The following is a 23,455-nucleotide window of genomic DNA, read 5'->3' as shown; positions in this document are numbered from 1 at the left end:
TGAAATTGCCAAGCAGTGAATGAGCTCAAAAGGGCTCAATTCAGATTGCCAAGCAGAAAGGATCGCGAGGAACTGGCATCTCCAGCACCTTGGAAGTACTACTTTAACTAGAAATTGGTAGTAAATTAGTAGAAATTGGTGCTACTTAAGAAGATGACTACTAGTCTAGCTCACTCTCAATCAATTTTGTTAGGTACTGTTTGGGGTTGCTGTTGCAGACAGCAACAACAGCTTTTTGCTGAAAAGCAGGTGAAAAACTGTTTGGTAAATCTAAAAGCAGTTTTTCCGAACAGCAGCTTTTAGCTGAAAAGCTGCTGTTAGAAAAAGCAGGTTTTATAGATTTCATTATAAAACCTCACCAAAAACATTATTTTTTTATGTTATAACTCAAAATAAGTAAATATCAAAAAATTACCAAACAGTTATCTGATTTCTACAACAGCACTTATTTTATCAGCACTTTTTCTAACATCACAGCAATTTTTAACAACACTCCCAAACAGACCCTTAGTCTGCCGATGTCTAGCAGACTAGCACCCTGCTGTTATATTAACTCTATCTTTTCTAAGCACTGCTCCACCCTGCAGAAGGCTCGATTTCAGTTTCCTTCAGAACTATGGTGTTATTCATTACCAGATCAGCAGGTAGAGCGAATAATTGTAGTTTCATTTGATTTATTTTATGCTTTTGGAGATCAGCAACGTTTGATCAAGTATGAGAGTACCGCCACAGAGGAAGCAGCTTTTAGAATCTATAGGTTAGTCTTTTTTTTATCTTTGAGTTTTAGGTCTCCTTTTTTTTATTAGTTACAATTTTCATACTGTAAGATTTTATGCAACCCTCAAAAAACAAGTTGCGTGAGGATAACCAAGTGTAGTCTCTAAAATAACCAAGTGTAGTTAATTACCTTCATTCTCATAATCAGTTCATATATCAATACTTGATTTACATTATTCGAATGTTCAAATAGAACATGATGTCGCTATAAATGCTTTCGATTCAGCATCTTGGTATCACTGGTTTGTCATCAGAGGCTCTGTATCTACAGAGAGACTCTTATATACAGTGGAACGAGAAGAAGTTGAAGTCAAGTCCGACACCCAGGACCCATTTAGTTCATTTATTTTATATTCAAACTCTTTAGAGTGTTGTCGAACAGTAGCTGATCCATGTGTATTTTTGATACTCTCAAGCTCAGCGACAACTTCTTTCATTGTTGGCCTTCTCCTCCCGTTCAAGTTTAAGCATCTATATGCAATGTTAGCAAATCCAATCATCTCTTCCTTCGCTCCCTCATCGGTAATCCGCGAATCAAGAATTTTTTCTAGGCGATTTTCTTCCATTGCTATTGAAAAAATTGTTGCTAGACTTCGTGCTTCATTGTCATGTCTAGCTACCAAAATTGGTCTTTTTCCTGTCAAAAGCTCCGCAAGAACTACCCCAAAACTATAAACGTCACTCTTCTCTGTAAATTGGCTTGACTGGAAATATTCGGGATCTAAGTAACCGAATGTACCTTGTACTCTGGTAGTCAAGTGAGTTTGATCAATAGAAATTGATCTCGAAGTGACTGGAAATATTCGGGATCTAAGTATATTTGTTGACTTAATATCTAGATGATATATTGGAATTGATGCCACCAGGGCGGTGCCTGAGATTTCAGGTGCCCTGTGCAAAATCAAAAATATGTGCCCAACAACAAAAAAATAATAGTAATTACGTAAAATAATAATAAAAAATTATTTTTTATTATTTTGATATAATTATAAAAAATTAAAAAACTAGAAAAACAAATACAAAAATAATAAGATATAATAATTATAAAAAATATAATCATAAATATAATCATACAAAAACTAATTTAAATGTAAAATTTATTAAATTTTGATATAAAACTTTAACTAACTGATTAATTAATTCTAATTTAAATTTTTCATTGAATATATAAACATTCAATAGAAATCTAATTTAAAATAAATTAGATATCCAAAAATTGAATTATTAAAAATAATATAATTTACAAGTTGTCTAAACGAAAACTAGTGTTGACCGTTGTATTTAATTATTAAAATTAGTAGTCTAAATTACTAATCAAATAGATTAATATTCTTATAACATATTTTTAAGCAATATATACATATTTCATTGAATATATAAACATTTAATAGAAACCTATTTTAAAATAAATTACATATCCAAAAATTGAATTATTAAAAATAATATAATGTACAAGTTGTCTAAACGAAAACTAGTGTTGACCGTTGTATTTAATTATTAAAATTAGTAGTCTAAATTACTAATTAAATAGATTAATATTCTTATTACATATTTTTTTAATTAATTTTATTTTAAAAAAATTATAAATTATTTTTTCACTAAGACTAATATAACATTTTTTAATTTTGCTTAAATAATAATTTTTTTTAAACAATACATACCTATACATATATAATACATGTGCCCGTCAAAAATTTGGGCCATGTTCCGTCGAACACCTCGCACACCCTCAGGCACGGCCCTGGATGCCACGGAGTGTAAATAGTATAAAGTTCCTGCAACTTCTGTGGCTACACGTACGCGGGCATCCCATGTAAGAGGAAAGTACTCATTTTGGTCATGGATATACTGCATCAGTGTTCCGTTGGGGATGAACTCATAAACGAGTAAAGGGACCTCTGTCTCCAAGCAGCATCCATATAGCTTTACAATATTTCCGTGATTTATTTGTGATAAAATAACAACCTCATTAATGAAATGTTCAAGTTTGCTTTCATCTTCTATCTTGGATTTTTTCACGGCAACAATTCTTCCATCTGTCAACATTCCTTTATAGACAGTACCCAGTCCTCCTTGTCCAACGATTCGATCTACATTATAGTGGTCAGTTGCCTTCTCTAACTCCTTTGAAGTAAATAATTTGTTTGTCTCCATGTTACCTTCACTAGAAGATACTTGTTGACGCAATAGCAGACCACCAGTTCTCTCAAAGAACTTTTTCTTAAGCTGTTTACGTAGTTTTCTTCGTCTTATTACTTTGTACAACCACCATGTAGTACCTGTTAACGGAGAAAACTGGTAGGTTAACAAAGATGAGGTTCGCGGCGTGGATCAAGACTCTTGTTGGCGAGAATGTAGGAAGTGGTTGGTTGTTTGTTATGGAGGCGGCTGCAATTGTAAGCAAAGGGTTCGAGATCGCTAACTGGAATAGCTCTCTAGAATGATCGATGCCTACAATCTGCCTACGTACCCCTTTTATAGGGGATCAAGCCGGCACATAGTTCTTTCTCCTAAGAGACCCATGTGGGCTGGGCCTCCCCTTCTAGAATCTCCCTCCTAAAAGGGGCCCAATACGATGAGGCCTAGCCCTGGGCTTACCCCAAATGTACGGACACTACCCTACTCCCCGACAGGGACAACCCGCCAGACTACAGAGATATGGCCTCCCAGGGTGTGTCTTCTCTTTATCCTCTACCTCCCAAGGAGGACAACCCCTCAGACTACAAGATAAGGCCTTCATCCTTTCAACAATGGGATCTACTCATGCTTAAGGGCGTCCCCCTAAACAAGAAGTATCCCCTACTGCCCTTCGGTATCATAGCTAAATGAACTTTCCTCGGCAAGTGGGCGCGCCCTGTCTTTTCACAGGGTCACCTTGGACTTTTATCAATCTTGTTTCTTGTGGCCCAAATCCATCTTCTTCTTATGGACCCGGCCCATTGAGTGACTCCATAATTTTGCATATAACAACTACCCCCCAGATCTTGGTGATGTTGAAAATGTTGGCGAGATGTTTAAATCTTTACTTCTTTGACTTCTTCTTCCTATCGACTGTCCGCGACCTAATTAGGCGCGCCTTATGATACTGACCGTTAAAACCCTTATCATGAACAGCTGTACTCCACTTTCTTTGTATTTTTAATTTATTTTAATTCTGCTTTCTTTTACCCGAGTATAAATACGGGTTTCATCTTTTTCACTTCTTCATTTTCATCTCTTTTTACTTCAAAAAACCTCTCGCCGCCGTTTCTTTGTTCGAGCTCTCTAGGCCGCGTTGCTGCTCCGTTTTCAATTCCAAGGCCAGCCCACAACTCTCCTCAGCTTAAGGTACACATTCCTACCTTTTCTTTGCTATTCACCGAGTATCTTGTTAGATCCATGCATGTGACTTTTCATTTTCTTCGTTGTTCTTCATGTGCTTTGCTGTATATATATGTGTATGTATGTGTATTTGATCTTGTTTTTGATGCTCCTTGATCTTGAACATGTGTTTGCGGTACCCGTAATGTTGAACATAGAGACTAAACGCGTCTATTAGCAATAGCATTCGATCCCTCGTCTTTTTCCACATAGGTGCGCGTCGTAGGGTTATAGCTACTTCTCTTTGCTTTATTCTGTTAAGCCCTTTCTTTATTATTGTGGTGCACCTTATCTTGGGGCGCGCCTATTTCCTTTCACTATCATCTGTTTCCTATTATTTGTTCATATCATCGTGACTGTAGCTTGGAGTTCTCCTGTGTCTTTTAATCTTCTCCTCTTTCTTTCTCTCTTACATGACCTTTTTTATGATGTTCTATTTACTCTATAAATTCTTCTTCGTCTATTTCATTTTCATCTTGGCGCGCCCAGTTGTTACAACTTGCTTCCCATTTCTTTCTCTTTTGCAGCTGGCTAATCTGGGCGCGCCAGATCTTCTTTCACCCATCCCATTACGATCCTTTCCTCCTCGACCAGTTGTGGTTATGGCTGAAATTGGGGTCTCTTCTCCTAAGTTACTAGAGACCAATCAAGTCGACATAGACGAACTTCTAGACCAAGATGAGCAGGATCTTCGTAATTCTTCTAAGAAGGATCAAACTGTTGAATCTGGCGACAATCAACCGGGCAATACTGGTGAGGAGGAGTCAGAAAATGATAATGATAATACTGATGAGGATTCTGAAGAGGCTGCGGCTGAGGAAGAAGCCAGGAATTTCTATCATGCTATGACTGAAGACGATCCGTCAGATGAGGCGCGCCCTCCTTCTCCACTTCCCTCTCGTAATCCTTATGCTCATCCCCAGATACTAGATAGTGAATTGGATTTTGACTGGGATGAGGAAGAAGAAGTTCGCGAGGCATTGAAGGCGAAAAGGCGTAAGAAGGCAGGCAAGTTAGCTTGTGTTGGTTTGTCCTCCACTGCATCTAAGGCAGAGATCGAGTGGTGTCTCAGGTATTATGACAAAGGTTGCATCTGGGCGCGCCCTCACCCCTGGATGAGGCCTCATATCTTTGATTATAATCCTAGACTTCGCATTCCGAGGATGGTCCTTACACCAAAGCTGGTGAAGCTTGGCATTGGTCCCCCCACTTCATCCGTACTTCAGATCAATAATCGAGTGGTTTGATATTGCTCCAATTCAACTGTCCCCTAATGGCTGGAAACTCTCTATTGCCCTGTACATGCTGTATCGAGATCACAACCAACGCACGCCTACAATGGAGGACTTGAGTTATTTCTTCAGACTGGGCGCGTCCAGTCTCGGTACTACTATCTTGTGGTGTGGAAGACTCATAATTCCACTGGATGGTCTGAGGGCAAAACTAGTAATGAGAAGAAATGGAAGGAGCCATTCTTCTATACTTGGCCGGATGAGAGAGTTAGAACTCAGTTCAACACACAACCCAGTAAGCTTTTCCTTCCTTATCTAGGCGCGCCTTATTTCCTATATCTTTCCTCTTAATTATTCATGTACTTAAGTATTCTTCTCTCCTTTATATTTAGTTGAAAGAAAACAATATGTTTTGTCTGGGCGCGCCAAAAGGTGTGCTGAAAATATTATCAATCTTCCCTATGAGGCCAAGGTCATCAACCATTTGGTCACCACCGAGCGTCTAATAGAGTATGGGTTTTTAAGTGAAGCGGTGGGAAACATATGCCCATACCAAGATTTTTACGGGGGTCGTCCTATAAAGAGGAAAGCTAGAGTTGTTGAAGAACCCGAGGCTGAGGAAGAAGAAGAAGAATCTGATGAGGCCATGGATCAGGGCGCGCCTGATTATGGTTACCCTTCTTTCCTTTATATGTTTACATATTCTTTGCTGTTTATATTCCCATTATTGTCGTGCTTGCTAAACATGCTCATATCTATATTTCAACTTACACTGTTGCTTGTAACATTTCTTTTGTTTTACATATTTTCAGATATTTCGCTCCACGCTGGATTTGGCGTAAAGGGTGTGGGCGCCACAAATGTTGGCGCGTCCAGTTCTAAGCAGGCACCCAAGGTGTCTGTTAGCCAACAGGTTACCAAGCCTCCTTCCCCTAAGAAGAGGGGTCATGAAAAGAGGAAGAGTCAAGAGCTAGATGTGCACACCCCAAAGAGGTCAAAGCTGCAGGAGTCATCATCTGAATTCCCCTATGAGGCGCCAGTGACAGCTGCAGGTGACTGCTTTGCCAAGGTAGCAGATGGCTACATCGAACCGTCCAAATTCATGAACTGGCAACAGAGAAATGGCGAGCAAGCGGCTGATGCATGTAGGCGCGCCGCAGCTGAGCTTTTCTTCCACTTGACTTGTAACCCATCTGATACTGAGAAGCTCAGGGTGAGCCTTGACACTGCTAATGAGGAAACTGCTAAGCTAAAGAAAAAGTTATCTGAAGCTGAGAAAGATAAGGCAGAGCTGGAAAAGTTTAAGAACAGGGCTGTAAAAGATATCTACAGGCTGAAGACAGATGCAGACAATCTCAGGGTTGAATTGAACAAGACATCGCAAGATCTGTCCACAGCAAGTGAGACAGTTGTCTCTTTGGAGAAAAAGGTGGAGGAGTTGGAGGGGCAACAAGCTGAAACCAGTCGTATTGCTTTTGCAGATGGGTTCAGGAGCTATGTTACTGGCTTCCTTGCTGTGGACCCCGATTACGACTGAAGTAAGTTCGTCCCTGCCACCAGGTCATGGATCGAGGAATTTAAAGTAGAACAAACCAAGGCTATTGAGGATAAGAGATTGGAGATTGAGCTGGAGGCTGCTTCTGATTATGCCAGAGTTTCTGGAACAACCATCCCCACATGAGGCGCGCCAAGATGGTTAGGAATCTCAGGAGAATCAAATCCCCAGAATCCAGTCTGGTGGTGATATTCCTCAAGAACCTCTGGCTGTTGAAACTGCTGATATGACTGGGTCGCAACCCAACCTTAATGACTCTTCCCAAGACCAAGTCTGAGTTTTTTTTATGCTTTTTATTTATCTGGATTCTTATTTGGGCGCGGGTCCCTGTAACCCTGCAACTTGTAAAAGAGATTATCTGGTACTTTGATTTTGGTATAAGGGCGCGCCCTTATGTTGCTGACTTATATTTTAACTGCTTATCGCCATTGCTGTTAGTTTAATATGCAAGTGTCTTGTTTCTTTGCATTTCCCTTTTTAAGCTGTATGTAATTGATTGGACGCGTCACATATAGGAGGCGCGTTTTGTTGGTGTATAAGTACCCTGTGAAGTATTATCTGTAAAATGTTGCCAATCTTTCTTCCAACACCTTGTGTTAACATCCGCGTTATTTGACAAAGCGGCGCGCCTTATCGCTTGGCGCGCCCTTTCTAAGACCAGGTATGCTACCAAATCAGACTACTTTTGTTGGATTACTCCCTTGTTTGATTTTGTTCTAGAGATCCTTCACATTATCAAAAACTAAGATGCTAAGGCAGTATCAAGACTATTAAAGTCGTATCAAGAAGATAGAAATAACGTGGCGCGCCTTAAGGTTGGGCGCGCCCTGTCTCTATAAGGAGCAGAATCAGTTGAAATGTATAAAGACTAGTACTTAACAGGTGATTACAAAGGGAGTTCTGCCATAGTTTGGTGAATACATGCTGCTTCTATTGGCAGATTTCGTGTTACTCCTATTGATAGTACTTCTTCAAATGCTCAGCATTCCATGCCTTGGAAATGGGCTCCCCCTGCATGTCCTCCAAGTAGTATGCTCCTCCAAAGATCTCTGCTCGAATGCGGTAGGGTCCTTCCCAATTTGCACCAAACACTCCATGACCTGGCACTTTCATTCCTGGCATCATCTTACGTAGCACTAAGTCTCCTATCTTGAACGGTCTAGGCTTGACTCGACTGTTATAGAACCGGGCTGTCCTTTGTTGATATGCTGCCAGCCTAACTTGCGACTCCCTTCTGACTTCTTCCAGCATATCTAGATGCAGCCTCTGATTAACCTCATTGGCCTCTTCCTGGAAGTGGTCTCTCCTGAAGGAACCTGCTCTGACCTCCACTGGAACCATTGCCTCACAACCATAAGTCAACATGAACCGCGACTCCCCAGTGGTTGTTCTTGGCGTAGTGTTATATGACCATAGCACCATTGGAAGCTCCTCCGGCCAATCTCCTTTCTTCTCTTCCAACTTGGCTTTTAGCATGTGTTTGATGATTTTGTTGATTGCCTCAGTCTGTCCATTACTTTGTGGATGGTACACAGCTGCAAAGTTTCTCCTAATATTCAGGTCATCACATAGCTTCTTCAACTCCCTGCTGTCAAATTGTTTCCCATTATCAGATATTAGCTTGAACGGGATACCAAATCTACACACAATTGAATTGAATACAAAACTTGTTATCTTCTTAGCAGTAATGGTTGCTAGAGGCGCGGCCTCAGCCCATTTTGTAAAGTAATCAACCGCCACTACTGCATACCTGACTCCTCCTTTGGCCTTTGGAAGCTCTCCAATGAGATCTATCCCCCATAAAGCGAATGGCCATGGGCTGAGTAACGAAGTCAGACTTGCTGCAGGACGAGATGAATATGTGGCAAATCGCTGGCACTTGTCACATGCTTGCACAAACTTGCTTGCTTCACTCCTCATAGTCGGCCAGTAGTATCCTTGCCTAAGGATCTTTAAAGCAAGTGAACTACCCCCCGAGTGATTGCCACATATTCCTTCATGTACTTCCCTTAAGATGTAATTGTAATCTTCCCCTGCAATGCACTTCAGTAGCGGCTGGTTGAACCCTCTCTTGTATAAGACACCATCATATATCACAAATCTTGCTGCTCTGTATCTGAGACTTCTGGCTTCCTTTACACTTTCTGGGAGCTGACCATCCTGGATGAACTTAAGTATTGGTGTCATCCACGTGTCAACAATATCATTCTCGACTTCCATCAAATCCTCTCTGAATCGGGTTGTCTTCTGTACCTCTGATACACTTGTCTTCTCTTGGACACAGAACTGGATGGTCCCTAGGAGCTTGGTGTCCCTTCTCGAACTTGCTTTGGCCAATGCATCAGCACCCTCATTTTTCTCACGAGGAACCTTTTTCAAATGCACCTCCTTGAACTTCTTCATCAATTCTTGGGTGTGGGTCATGTATAAGTTCGTCCTCCAACCTCGAGCCAAGAACCCCCCATTTACCTGGTGAACTACCGACATGGAGTCACTGTACACAATAAGGTTCCTAGCCTTCATTTCTATGGCTAGGGATAAGCCATTAATCAAAGCCTCATACTCTACATCATTGTTGGTGGCGGGGAACCCCAAGTGGATGGCGCTCAACAATCGACACCCCCCGGGACTAACCAAAACTATCCCAACTCCAGCACCATCTGAGTTGACAGCTCCATCGACGTGCAAATTCCACCATGCGTCATCCTCGACCAAAAGACCATCAATGGGTTCAACAACCGCACTATATGGCACTATTGCCCACTCCTGGGTATCATCTTCAAACTCTAACAAGAAATCAGCCAGGGCTTGACCTTTGATAGTAACTCTAGGCTTATAATCCAAGTCAAACTGTCCTAGCTCAACAGCCCACTTCATGAGTCTTCCTGTTGCTTCGGGCTTACGCATAATCTGACGTAGAGGATAGGAGGTTCTTACCTCTATCTTGTGTGCCTGAAAGTATGGACGAAGTTTCCTTGCTGCTAAGATCAAAGAATATACCAACTTCTCCATGCTGGTGTATCTTGTCTCAGCATCCTGTAGCCTCTTGCTAACATTGTACACCGGGAATTGGGCATCCTTTTCCACCTTTACAAGGACAGCACTGACGGAGTATCTCGAAATAGCTAGGTATAAGATCAATGTTTCTCCTTCTACTGGCTTGGCCAAGAGAGGTGGCTTTCCCAACTGTTCCTTTATCTTTTGGAAGGCCTCTTCACATTCATCTGTCCATATGAACGTTTTTCATGCATCCTTGATAGCCTTAAAGAACTCCTTGCATCTATCTGAGGACTTGAACACAAATCTATTTAATGCCGCTATCCTTCCTGTCAGGCTCTGAACCTGCCTAACATTCTGAGGAGGCTTCATATCGAGTAGCGCCTTGATCTTTGCAGGGTTAGCCTCGATCCCCCGATGGTTTACCATGAATCCCAAGAATTTACCGGACTCCACTCCAAACACACACTTCTGAGGGTTCAGCTTCATTCGATATCTCCTGAGTATGTCAAACATTTCAGCTAAATGTTGAATATGATCTTGCGCCTCCTTGGATTTGACCAGCATGTCATCCACATAAACCTCCATAGTCTTGCCGATCTGTTCCTTAAATATCATATTCACAAGGCGTTGGTACGTCGCTCCAGCATTGATCAGTCCAAACGGCATCCCTATATAGAAGTATAACCCTCTGTCTGTTATAAATGAAGTATGTTCCTAATCTTCCGTTATCAACAAGCACCCGATGAACATTCATCGGACCAATTTGAAGGGCGATCACTAAGGCGTCATTGTTCGGGTGATGAACCCATCTGGCATCCTCCTCTGAAAAAGTAATGTAAATAGCTTCTCCTCTAAAGATCTTAGGAGGTCTAGATGACAAATTATGTACATTGCTAAGGGGCCTACCTTTAGCCTCCTTTGCATATCTCTCTATAGCCTTGGTTCCATCACCAGCCAAGTGTGGCCCTCCAAAAATGACATGGATGCTCCCTTCCTTAACGAACTGCACGTCTTCTTGCTTCCCCCTTTCTTGATCACCAGTATAGCCAAGTCCCCTCTTGTCTTTGGCTCGAATATCCCCCCAGGATCGGGCTTCACGAACTATCCATTCATTAAGGTGATCTTCTTTGATTAGCGATTCGATCTCTTCTTTCAGTTGTCTGCACTCATGAGTTTCATGCCCGGTTGACTCATGGTATTCACAGTATTTGTCCTTATTCTTGGCTTGCCAAGAATTTAGAGGTGCTGGTCTGCGGAAGAGTCCCTTGTCACGATTGACTTCGAAGATGTGGTCAATTGGTGCAGCGAGCGATGTCCAACGATCTCCACTTTCTTCATGATCCCGAGGAGGCGTGTAGTTCCTTCTGTAAGTGGTATTGACCCGATTGGGACTTCGTCGCCTCCCCCTTTGTTCTGGGCTCGGGGACCGGTCTCTCCTCTTTTGTCGAGCCTTAACGGGGCTTCTCTCATTCTTCCTACTCTCAGCCAATGATTGTTCGACATTCTTGTATGCCTCAGCCCTTGCATAAAGATCTGCCAAGGATTTGGGATCATTACCTTGTAAGTGCTTCCAAAAGTCGGTTCCTACTCGAAGCCCTGCCACCAAGAAACTTTTCAATGTCTCATCTGTCGCCCCCCGAACATTGGATGATCCTGCATTAAAACGCTTGAAGTAAGCATGGAGAGTCTCTCCCTCCTTCTGCTTGATGTTTGCCAAAGTGGTGACTAGTGGAGCATACTTGACGGTTGCCTGGAACTGAGTCAAGAACATAGTCTGCATGCTTATCCAAGAAGTGATGAATGCTGGTTCTAATTTCCGGAACCATTGATAGGCGCTATCTCTAAAAGTGGCCGTGACGAGTCTACATCTAACAAGATCCGGTATCTGGTAGATGCCCATTTCAACGTTAAATCTTCCAAGAAACTCAACAGCATCTGAATTGCCATGAAATTTTAGGTCAGACGTGGTGTTTCTGTAACTGGCTGGTAGCAGGGCTTCTATCACTTCGGCAGAGAATGGTGATAGGGCTTGGCTTGAGAGAGATGTCTGGCCTCCATCAAAGTGTGCCAGAAGCTTCCTAAGGCTGTTGACATCAATAGCTCCAATGCCTGGAATGGTCTGGACATTTGACTGTGGTGGAGTCATTGATGGTAGTGTTCCGGTAGCCATGAGATCACTTGTCGTGGCAAGAGGATTGGATTGATTAGCGTGAGTCTGAGCGGATGGGGGCGCATTGGCCTGAGATGAGGCTTGAATATGAGGATCGGCAGTGGTCTGATCAAGATTTGTCTAACCATACGTTATTACCTGTACTACCACTAGAATGCAATATAATACAACTATTGTAATTTAGAAGAGGAGATGAGAAAAGAACCTGTTGATGAGTCGTTCCCTTGCCCGGAGGCGTCGCATGCTCGCGCGTTCCTCCATGACTCTACCATCCTTCAAGCACAATTGGGTCTCGCTCTGTTCTTCCACCCAAACCCCAGGGTTCTTGTTCTGTTGATCTGTCATAGCTTCTTGAGTCTGGTCCGTGTGGAACTTCCTTCCTATGTCCATCTCGGCCCGTGCCCGTTGTTCTTGATCCGGTACTTGCGTACTCGGGTCTACCTTCAAGATCCTTGATTAGGGCTAGCAGGTCTGCCCTACTAACTCTTCCTCTGTATCTTTCCGCCAGAGAGTTGATATCCCGACTGGCCTCTTCCAGATGCGCAGCCGCTCGTCTATCTTGCGGGGGTCTCCCTCCATCTCTGGCACCCTCTCCTCCGACGGTAGTCTGGCCACCTGATGCAAACAAATTCTGTGGAACAATCACATGCCTCTTATCATCGTGGTGGCCTGACTGACTTTCCTCTTCAAAGGGCTGCTTCCCGGAACGATTTGTTCCGGGCACAAGAGATTCAAGTTGAACGATTCGCTCTCTGAGCGCTTGTTGCTCTCTCGCCTTGTTTCTCAGATAGTGCAATTCTTTAAGCAACTCCTCGTTACTTATGAAGACCGGCGGCGAGTTGGAGATGGGGCGTCGCATATCGACAGATTCCCCATCTGTTATGATGATCGCTCTGTCTTGAGGAGTGTTCCCCGCCGGTGTATTGTCGACGGGGGTATTATTGCCTCCTCCTGATCTGGGATCGGGCGGTTGGTTCCCATCGGGCGTTGTCTCGCTGTGATTCGACATCTTTCTCCTTGATGGAAAATCTTGAACTAGCCCCTCCTTCTAGCGCCAATTTGTTAACGGAGAAAACTGGTAGGTCAACAAAGATGAGGTTCGCGGCGTGGATCAAGACTCTTGTTGGCGAGAATGTAGGAAGTGGTTGGTTGTTTGTTATGGAGGCGGCTGCAATTGTAAGCAAAGGGTTCGAGATCGTTAACTGGAATAGCTCTCTAGAATGATCGATGCCTACAATCTGCCTACGTACCCCTATTTATAGGGGATCAAGCCGGCATATAGTTCTTTCTTCTAAGAGACCCATGTGGGCTGGGCCTCCCCTTCTAGAATCTCCCTCCTGAAAGGGGCCCAATACGATGAGGCCTAGCCCTGGGGCTTACCCCAAATGTACGGAAACTACCCTACTCTCCGACAGGGACAACCCGCTAGACTACAGAGATAGGGCCTCCCAGGGTGTGTCTTCTCTTTATCCTCTACCTCCCAAGGAGGACAACCGCTCAGACTACAAGATAAGGCCTTCATCCTTTCAACAATGGGATCTACTCATGCTTAAGGGCGTCCCCCTAAACAAGAAGTATCTCCTACTGCCCTTCGGTGTCATAGCTAAATGAACTTTCCTCGGCAAGTGGGCGCGCCCTCTATTTTCACAGGGTCACCTTGGACTTTTATCAATCTTGTTTCTTGTGGCCCAAATCCATCTCCTTCTTATGGACCTGGCCCATCGAGTGACTCCATAATTTTGCATATAACAATATAACAATAACCTTAAGAAATGACTTTGTCATGTGGAACCCTTTTAACAGCTAAATCGCTATTGCAGCTACAAACATACATCTGCAACTCATACTCATGAATTTGCAGTTTTAAAAATTAAATTTAAATTAATTAAATAATATTATATACTCTTTCTTGGGTTATTTTTATTCTATTTTCTAAATCCACTATTCAATCCCTCAATTAACTTAAATAACATTAAAACAATAAAAAACCGTTTAATAACTTGAAGACATAATTCTTTCATGTAAAACCCTTTCACCACCTAAATTGCTACTACAACTCGCATACACCCAATTGTATCTCATACTCATCAATTTACGATTTTTAATAATTAAAATAAAATTGATTAAATTTTATTCTAATTTTCTTTAAAGAAATATAAAAACTCTCGGTGCCTTACACGGGTTATAAGCTAGTTAGAATAATGCACGAAGTCGTATAACTTTAAGATTACTGTTGTTTAGCTTTTTAGTGAAAAACAGGTAGAATTTTTTTTGTTAAAATTTAGATTCGTTTTTTTAGAAAAATGCTTGTGCCTTGTGGATTTTACATAATACAGACTTTTTATAATTTTATATTTACGGAAAAAAAATCTGTTTTTTACTTTAGGGAAAGTATTTGCATGTTTTTACATTATACCTAATACCTAATACATGTGTACATAATTATTTGTTATAAATATTTATTATAACAATAATTTTAAACAACAATCTCAGACCGAATTAATCTATTCTGTGGAAGCTACTAGGCAGTTGTCTCCAACGCAAACAAATTGATTGGTTTGATTTTGCTTGGGAAAAATATTCTAGGTTGTTATTATATATTTATATCTATTCGTGGCCTACCGGTCTTTTTAGTTTATTGAGTTTCTGTTGAATTATTACCTCAACTTCTCCAACAAATAAAAAGATATTCAAAAGGAAGAGAAGTCCATTCAGGTCACCATTCGAGTTTCATGGTTACTGATTAGAAGAATCAAGTTGTAGTCACTTTCGGTTGGTTTCTGTTATGGTATTAAATGGCTGTTTATATATTACGTGTATTGTTTTTCAAGTAATATAGTATCTAATTATTTATTCCTCATACAGAACAGATTAACCACTATAATTTTGTACCTTAAAGGCTTAAACTAACTTTTTGATTATACGTGCTTATGGTCTGTGATTATTTTGATTTTTGTTTTTTAGTTTTAAAATAATATGTAGATGATGTAATTTTAGTCTTATTTATATATTTTCTTCTAAATATAATAATTGTTATTTGTAATATAATTTGAACTAGATTTCTTTATAGAATAAAGTGTACTGTTCAACTTACTATCCATTGCCTTCAAAAGGCTCGACTGCACGATCAATCAGAGGGGACAGATATAAGATTTTACACTGATAAGGACAAAAAATATTGTTTTTATTAATTTATATATACTAGCTTAATTTCCGTGCAAATGACAGGTTACTTTAAGTATTGTATTATAATAATCTTAAATATTTATAGATAATAATATAAGATCTCATTTGTTTACGAGTGAACGGGACAGAAATGAATGAAATCATTCATATATGCGCGTTCAGAGCGTTTGATTAACTTTTTTTAATCTGGATGATACCTTTTTTTCTGGACGACATTGTGATTTCTTCTTATATACCTTTATTCATACTAGCTTATAGCCCGTGCAAGGCACGGGAGCTTTTTAATTATTTATAAACTTTTTAAATATATTGTAAATGGTGTGAAAGAATTTAATTTATAAATAATAAATTAAAATTTTCAAATAAATAAAATTTGAAATTATTATTTGTTTTTAAGTCAGAATTATTGTAAAAATATATACGTTCTACTTTTCAGACTTGTTTCTGTAAAAAAAACTGGTCACACATGTTGGATCATCCGACAGTGGCGATGCAGTATAAAATATACTGTCACAACCATTAATGGCTTCAAATAAACTATTGTAATCAATCCTTTCGTTTTCTCCTATGTATCATGCCAAAGTATTAAATTTTTTCTATCAAATTTTAATATATATTGAGTAGAATATGTGACATCAATTTCTATTAGATTATATATATAAAAGTATTTTATATTAGAATTATTATAATTTGATTTAAATTTGGCTTACCAATTTTAAAATATATTAGATAAAAATAAATTTGTGACGGAGCGATTTATATGATTCTACAATTAAAACTGGTAGGAAATATTTATTTTGGATTAAAATATCCGACTTATTATTTTAAAATATATTAGATAAAAATAATTTTGTGACGTGCGATTTATATGATTATACAATTAAAACCGGTAGGAAATATTTATTTTGAATTAAAAAAATCATAAACATGTGAAAGACAGAATTTGTTTTGGATTCTGAAAAGAAATTATAAACATGCAGGTAGATATCAGTTGCCTTATAGAATTAGAAGTTAATATTGTTCAAATCTAACGGTGCTTATTTGTTCAATATACGATCCAACGGATGATAAAGTTTTGGACCATGTGACCATGCGACCAAATTATCTCCCTTACGCTTATTATATATAAGTATATAATATACCTTTTTTTTCTGGACCAGTACCCCCTCAAAATTACATCCAGGACTGGTCCTGGGGACAAGCAGTACAAGCCACCACATGGGGCATCCATCCTTAGGGGGCAAAATTTTTAAAAAAAAAATTAGAGAAGAGTTGTAATTTTTTTTTTTTTTAAGATAGTAGTTTCAAAAAAAAAAGAGAATAATCTAAAAAACTTTAAAAACAAAACTTTTTTTTGTCAAGTGTTAAAAAGATATTAAGAAGGGAAAATAGATTTTTTTGACACTCAACTTATTGTGTTTTTAAAAACTTACCACCGAACTAATTTTTTTTCTTTTTTACTCACTAATGTTAGGTTTGGTTTTATTTTTAGCCACCAACTTAGGTTTGGATTTGATTACTAGCATTATGATAATTTTTTGTAGCATCATTTATACATGGTGATAGTATGTAATATTTTGATGATGTGTCGTATGTTTATATCTTTATATATAGCAATAATAATATAAAATGAGCCGATGAAAAATTAAAATCAGGAAAAAATGTAATTAGAATTCTAAAAATTCAATAAATCATGAATATGAAATCAATGACTTCAAACAATTCACCCTCTCTAATAGAATAAAGTGTATTTGAGTGATTTGATGCATCATCTTTCATTATTGTTATTAAAGTTTCAATCGACTAACTCAGTTAAAAATCTCTCTAAAATTTATCTTCAAAAATTTTAATAACTTTATCTTATTACAATTTTCAAGATAAATAAATAGATAAGAAAACTTAATTCTCGATAATTGTTCTCACTTCTCTATAATGCATCATTTTATGTTATTATTACTCCCTTCTTCTCACTCATTAGTTCACAGTTTTTTATGCTTAGTACTTATTTAAGACTCTTATGAAACATAGTTTCATAACTTATTTTTGTGTGTAAAAATTTAAACGATGAATTTTCATTTGGAAAAAAAAATATTTATAAAATTACATCTTTTAAAAGCCATAAAATACGTATAAAATTCTTATCACCCAAGGTAAACGACCTTGAAGACATAAAAAGTACTATATATAAATATACAAACATATATCAAATCATCAGAACATTACAGACTACCACTATATTTTATTTTATTTTTGACAAATGCAACTACCACTATATTTAATAATGCTACACAGAAAAATGTAGTGCTAATAATCAAATACGAAGCTAACTTCACTGACAAAAAAAAGCTGAACCTGACATTAGTGAGTAAAATAAAAAAAATTATGGTTGAGTAGTTAGTTTCTAAAGACGCGATAAGTTTAGTGACAAAAAAAAATATCATAATGTTAATAATCAAAGCCGAACCTAAGTTGGTGATTAAAAATAAATCCAAACCTAACATTAATGATTAAAAGGAAAAAAAATTTAGTTAAGTGTTAAGTTTATAAAAGCACAATAAGTTGACTGGCAAAAAAATCTATTTTCCCTATTAAGAAACATAAATTAATAACTAAAAAAGGGAAAATAGATATATTGGGTTTGAGCATGTTATAATGTTATTTACTAAAATCTCTAATTAGTGTATACACACAAAACACGCTAGTGACTAGACATCACAAACAGGGGAGCACCAGGGGCCCGTGATATAAAATATTTTGACCTTCTGGCTTCTGGTTATTAGAGCAACTCCAGCAGCTTCCCTATTTCATGTCCCAAGTCCAATTATAAAGAATGTGACATAAATTAGTGCTCCAGCAGTGTCTTAGAGGTGCCTTAGAGCAACTCCAGCAGCTTCCCTATTTGAACTCTTAAACCAAAATATAAGGAATATGGGAAAATTATCCACTCCAACAGTATCTTAGTGATTCCCTAAATCACTAAGATCCACTAGCCATGCCTTATTTTTAGGTAACCTCTCTCCTCTCCTAAATCTTATTTTATAATAAATTTTGAATACAAACATGTTCTCTCTCTTCACCTATTGCAATAATGGTAACTTTTATTTAATAATAAAATAGTATATAAGGAATGAATATAATGAATATTGTTGGAGGTGAGAATAACTATTATTATCTTAAGTCACTAGGATCCAATATTTTATATTATATTTAAGGAATGGGCTAAGATGCTGCTGGAGATGCTCTTAAATCACTAGGATCCTTCTTCCATGCCTTGTTAATAAGGCACCACTAGCCATGCCTTATTTGATTTCTTTAATAAAAAAATCATTTCTCTCTCTTATTGTAACTTATTTTCTCTTTCTTCCTTCCATCTTTTATCAATTTCTTTCCAAATTTATTATTATAATAATAATAAGGAATGAATTATAAGGATCATTGTTGGAGTTGAAATACAAAATCTTGTCCTAAATCACTAGGATTCAATATTTTATAATATTTATAAGGAAGACACTAAGACACTGCTGAAGATGCTCTTACACAATTAAAAGGGCTGATATCTTATTTTCAAAAGTGCAGGGAGCATGGTTTTGAAAGAGGTATGAATAAAGCTAAGAAAATTGCAGCTGAGTTGGGGATTGAACCTAATTTCCGTGAAAAACGTGCCGAAAAGAGGAGAAAACAGTTCGATGAATGTGGTGAAGAAGATGTTGTTTTATCAAATTTTTTAGAGTGAATTATTTCTTGTGCCTGCTGGATCATGTTGATACATCATTTCAATCCAGGTTTGAACAATTTCAAATATATAAGCAGATTTTTGGGTTTCTATTTAATTTGACAAAGTTGAAGTGTTTAAGTGACGATAGTCTAAAGGCTTCCTGCATGAATCTTGAAGAATTTTAAAACATGATTTTGTTTCTGATATTGATGGAAATATCTTGTTCCTCGAGTTAAGAATTTTGAAGAAAGCTTGCCTACAGAGGTAAAAAAAGTGATTGATATGTTGAATTTTTTGAAAAGCATGGAAGGTTGCTATCCGACTGCAACAATAGCTTATAGAATATTGTTAACCATTCCGGTTACAGTCGCTTCTGCAGAGCGAAGTTTTTCAAAGTTAAAATTGATTAAGTCGTATTTCCGCTCTAGGACGTCACAAGAACGGTTGAATGGGTTGGCTATGCTATCGATCGAGAAGGATATTCTTGCAAGTTCTTATTTCGAAGGGTTGATTGATGATTTTGCTAGCAAAAATGCGAGAAGGAAAATTTTTAAGTCATGACTTTTAGATTTGTTCTTACAAGATACTAAAATAAGTTGCCTGGTTCTATTAGAGGGGCAAAAAAAATTTAGCCCGCATGGGGCATCTTGTAACTCAGGGTCGGCCCGGATTACATCCGGGCTGGTCGTCATCATCTGCTGTTGCCTGATCCTTCTTTTCAGACGTTATAATCCTGTATAATTATTCCATTTTATATTTTATTATATATTATAAATATAACTAATCTATATTTAACTTTTTGTTATTTATTTAAGAATAAGCATTTTAAAATTAATTTTATAATGATATTTATTTATATAATTAATTCTATTAGAATGATTTTATAAAATAAATAGATCTTACAATTTTATCTTTATTATAATATTAAGCTTAGTAGTTTCATTAAAATATATTTATATTTTTATTATAAAATTTTACTATTACATTCATTCAGAAATTTTGTAACTTTAATTTAACAAATGATATCGCTCATCCAGCATTCAGATTATCATCGGTCCAGAAATATCAATCCTTCAGAATTTTTTGTTCAGATTTAACAAATGACCCCTGAATGTTTATTGTTGACGTGATTCAACAACTTATTTAATTAAATAATATATATTTTTCGTGAGATTCGAACCTATTATTTATTTTTATATTCATGTATTATAATATAAATATATGTTGTTAGCGGGATTCGAACCTAGAATTTATTTGTAGGTTTATAAATAATAATATAAATGTTTGTTGTTGATTGGAATTGAACCTGTGAACTTTTATACTATGCTTTTATAATATTTAGATATAACGGTATAGATCATTTAATTAATAAGACCAACGGCTATAATTAAAGTGACTATGATTAAAGTGATAACCAAAAATTGAACGACCAAATTATAGACCGTCCTTGCGATCAGAGTCTATTTTCATTCTGTAAAAATATGTAATCATAATTTAGTTTTTGACATTTGTTTGAAAAAAAATACTCTATAGAAAAGGATATTCGACTGTGAGGCGCGAGCAATGTCATTACCGTGTTTAAAAAGTAAAAGTACAAAACCGCTCCGACTTGTCATACAGGGTGTTTGCCTGGGCTCTGGCTTTAAGCTCAAAAATGTCCGTTTGTGTAATAAGTTAGAAGTCAGCTTAAAGTCAGAAATAAGCCAAAAACTGACTTAAAGCCAGAAGTTGGTTTGAGGTACTTTTATCAGTGGTGATTTTTTTTTGATTTTTTTTATGATAAAAATTATTCCTAAATCATAAGTTACTCATAAATCATTTTTATTTTTATTATTATATTTTTAATAACTCATAAGTCACTCATAAGCCTAAATTACCCAAACAGATATTTTAAACTGTCAGCTTATCAGATAAGTCACATTAAGTAATAAGTCATAAGCTCAGCCAAACATGCTCAGAGTAGGTTCTAGCAAAAAAAAAGGGAAATATCTTGTATATAAGCTTCTAGAACATGTTATACAGAGATAAATAATTTTCTTAGCTAGCTTTCAAATAAAAATACAAGAGATAGCAAAAATCTTACAAAGATAATTTAAATACTTTTAGTATATGCTGTTATGTGTCAAACAAATTTTAATTATTTAAAGTTTAAAAATATGTAAATTTCTCTCATGTGACCCGCTCTCTGAAGCATAATTTTTGTGTGTGCCAATCAATGTTCTAAAAATCGCCGAGTCGACCGAATACTCATTCCGAGTACTCGTTTTTAACCCCTCTTCCGATCCGAGTTCTGAGTAATCGGGTTCAAAACCGATTTATTAAAAAATCGGTCAAAACTCAGTTTGACTCCGAGTACTCGAGGTCAAATCCGAGTTTGACTTATCAATTTTTTATTGTTTTGTTTGAAACTATTTCAAAAGAGACTAAACGTAAATTTTTATATGTTTTGGTCTTTTTTTTTTTTTTGCAAAGTATTAACATTAATTAGAAAGTTTATGTGTTTTATCATTAAAACTTGTGAATGATTATTATGTCAAAAACTATCAAACAAGTAACTTTTATTTGAACTTCATTATTTCAATTGTGTTATTAAAATATTAATATTATTAAATAGTTTTATTATTAATCAGTATATAACTATATATGAGAGAAAAAAATAATTAAAAAATAATCCGATTAGTAATCCGATAACTCATTCCGAGTACTTTCCCGAGTTCCGAGTACTCATTTTCCCGGAACCAAACCGAGTTGGACCGATTTCCGACAACCTTGGTGCCAATAATATTAGTTTAGAGCGGTTCTTATATATCAGACCTCATTCAGGGTCATGGAGATGCTCGAATATTCAGCCTTAGCTGATGGGAATGGGACTCCAACAGAGTGAGACAAATAATTGAAGACATAATCGGTAAAATAAATTGTTGGTAAATAGTAGGGGTGGTAATCGTTTCGTTTCGTATATTTTCGTTTCGTGTATTTTCGTGTACTCGAAGGTACTTTGAAACCAGTATCCGTTTCGTGTATATTTCGTGTACTTTTCGTGTATATTATATATAATAATATTAATATATTTTTTAATCAAAATCCGTATCCATTTTTTTCGTGTCGTTTCGTTTCGTGTTAACGTGTTACGTGTCAAATTGCCAGGCCTAGTAAATAGTCGCAATTACTATGTCCATCTGCTTTCAGGATAGCCGTAATGTCACAAACACAAATGATAACTAGGGTACTAAGAAATGATAACCAGGGTATTACGTTTGATTGTACTGTGTGGAAAGTGAAGAATGATTTAGCAGAAAAAAAGGGGTGAAGATTGAAGAATGAAATATGAATGTCGCAGCTTGAATCCTGGTGGGCTGGGTTTGCCCCCAATTTCTATCAATTGCCAATTCTATGTTTAGCCCAAGTTAAATATATAGTTTTAATTAGTACATTTCTCCGTCACTTTTATTCCATTTTTTTCCCACTTCTTAAGTATATATAAAGTATATTTTTGTAACTTTGAAAAAAAAATATATTTTTATAACTTATTTTTATTTATTTTTCTAAATAAAATTTTAAGCATTTAATTTTCTTTAGTAAAAAGTTTAAAATAGTTTATGAAGAGTATAGTTTAGTTGAAACTCTCTCTTTTATTAGTGTTAGTAGCAACTTATAAGAATCATGTTTAATGACTAAATATAGAAGCAAATTTCAGGAACACACATTGTCGTATCATCCTCTACAGAAGAAAAGAAGTCTTATGGGCAAAATTTACCACCCTTTTTATCAGTACTATCCAGAATTTTGGCACATATTACAAAGTACCTCCCGCCAAAATCTGGACTAAATTTAATTTTTTTACTTTAAATCATTTATTTATAACTTATTACACAGACCAATGTTTTATAATTTAAAGTCAGAAGTGACCTCAAATGGGTTCGAAATAAACGAGTAGATGGTGGGAAAAAAAAACTAGAAATCATCCGGTTAAAATATTTGAAATCTATCACATGCTTATTGAAACATGAACACTAAATTGAAATTGTTTATTTTTAAAAAATAAACATTTTTAAAAAATAAACAGAGGTATTAATTAAATATGAGAATGGATGTTACATAGGGGCATGACCATTAGTAATTTAGTAGCAAATGTTCATGGCTAAGCAGAAACCTGAAAGAGGATCACTATAGATTCACATGGGACTGCTGCCTCCTTTTTTTTTTTTACTAATTGATTACACACGCACACGTGGAGAGTCGAACTCCCGATCTCCCACAAAGCGGTACAAGAGCTCCACCACCACACCAATACATCGTTGGCTACTGCTGCCTCCTTCATCACCGTGATTTGTGAGTGAGGACAACTACACACAAATACATATACTCTATGCGTGGACAGGATAATTAATCAGTTCAACTACTAGCTAGGTAGGGGAATAAATTGATTATATATGAAAAATGCACTGTATCTGTATTTG

General features: G+C 37.1%; 3 protein-coding genes across 3 annotated transcripts; all 3 read right to left on the bottom strand.

Annotated features, from left to right (window-relative positions):
- Positions 1–915: 915 nt before the first annotated feature.
- On the bottom strand, positions 916–2,946 carry LOC108198047 (wall-associated receptor kinase-like 22). The gene is made up of 2 exons (XM_017365829.2): positions 2,531–2,946; positions 916–1,641 (listed from the first exon to the last, which is right to left on the bottom strand). The coding sequence occupies exons 1-2, from the start codon at positions 2,929–2,931 to the stop codon at positions 1,014–1,016; spliced, it is 1,029 nt and encodes a 342-aa protein (XP_017221318.2). The 5' UTR covers positions 2,932–2,946; the 3' UTR covers positions 916–1,013.
- Positions 2,947–7,878: 4,932 nt separating this feature from the next.
- On the bottom strand, positions 7,879–10,509 carry LOC108198046 (uncharacterized). Its single transcript, XM_017365828.1, has 2 exons — positions 10,368–10,509; positions 7,879–10,148 (listed from the first exon to the last, which is right to left on the bottom strand). Exons 1-2 carry the CDS (start codon positions 10,507–10,509, stop codon positions 7,879–7,881), a joined length of 2,412 nt encoding a protein of 803 aa, XP_017221317.1.
- Positions 10,510–10,528: 19 nt separating this feature from the next.
- Positions 10,529–12,094, bottom strand: LOC108198045 (uncharacterized). Its single transcript, XM_017365827.1, has one exon. The coding sequence runs from the start codon at positions 12,092–12,094 to the stop codon at positions 10,529–10,531; it is 1,566 nt and encodes a 521-aa protein (XP_017221316.1).
- Between the last annotated feature and the right edge of the window lie 11,361 nt (positions 12,095–23,455).

Source organism: Daucus carota, chromosome 8 (genome assembly GCF_001625215.2).
Source record: "Daucus carota subsp. sativus chromosome 8, DH1 v3.0, whole genome shotgun sequence".
Taxonomy (NCBI): Eukaryota; Viridiplantae; Streptophyta; class Magnoliopsida; order Apiales; family Apiaceae; genus Daucus; species Daucus carota.
The sequence above is the reverse complement of the archived record's forward strand: the minus strand, read 5'-3'. Positions and strand labels throughout refer to the sequence as shown.

Coding starts and splice junctions, on each gene's coding strand:
- LOC108198047 (XM_017365829.2), bottom strand. CDS start 2,931: ATGGAGACAAACAAATTATTTACTTCAAAGGAGTTAGAGAAGGCAACT. Junction 1,642..2,530: donor ACTTTATACTATTTACACTC/CGTGGCATCCAG, acceptor AGGCACCGCCCT/GGTGGCATCAATTCCAATAT.
- LOC108198046 (XM_017365828.1), bottom strand. CDS start 10,509: ATGGAGGTTTATGTGGATGACATGCTGGTCAAATCCAAGGAGGCGCAA. Junction 10,149..10,367: donor TGTGTTTGGAGTGGAGTCCG/GTAAATTCTTGG, acceptor TCATATGGACAG/ATGAATGTGAAGAGGCCTTC.
- LOC108198045 (XM_017365827.1), bottom strand. CDS start 12,094: ATGGCTACCGGAACACTACCATCAATGACTCCACCACAGTCAAATGTC.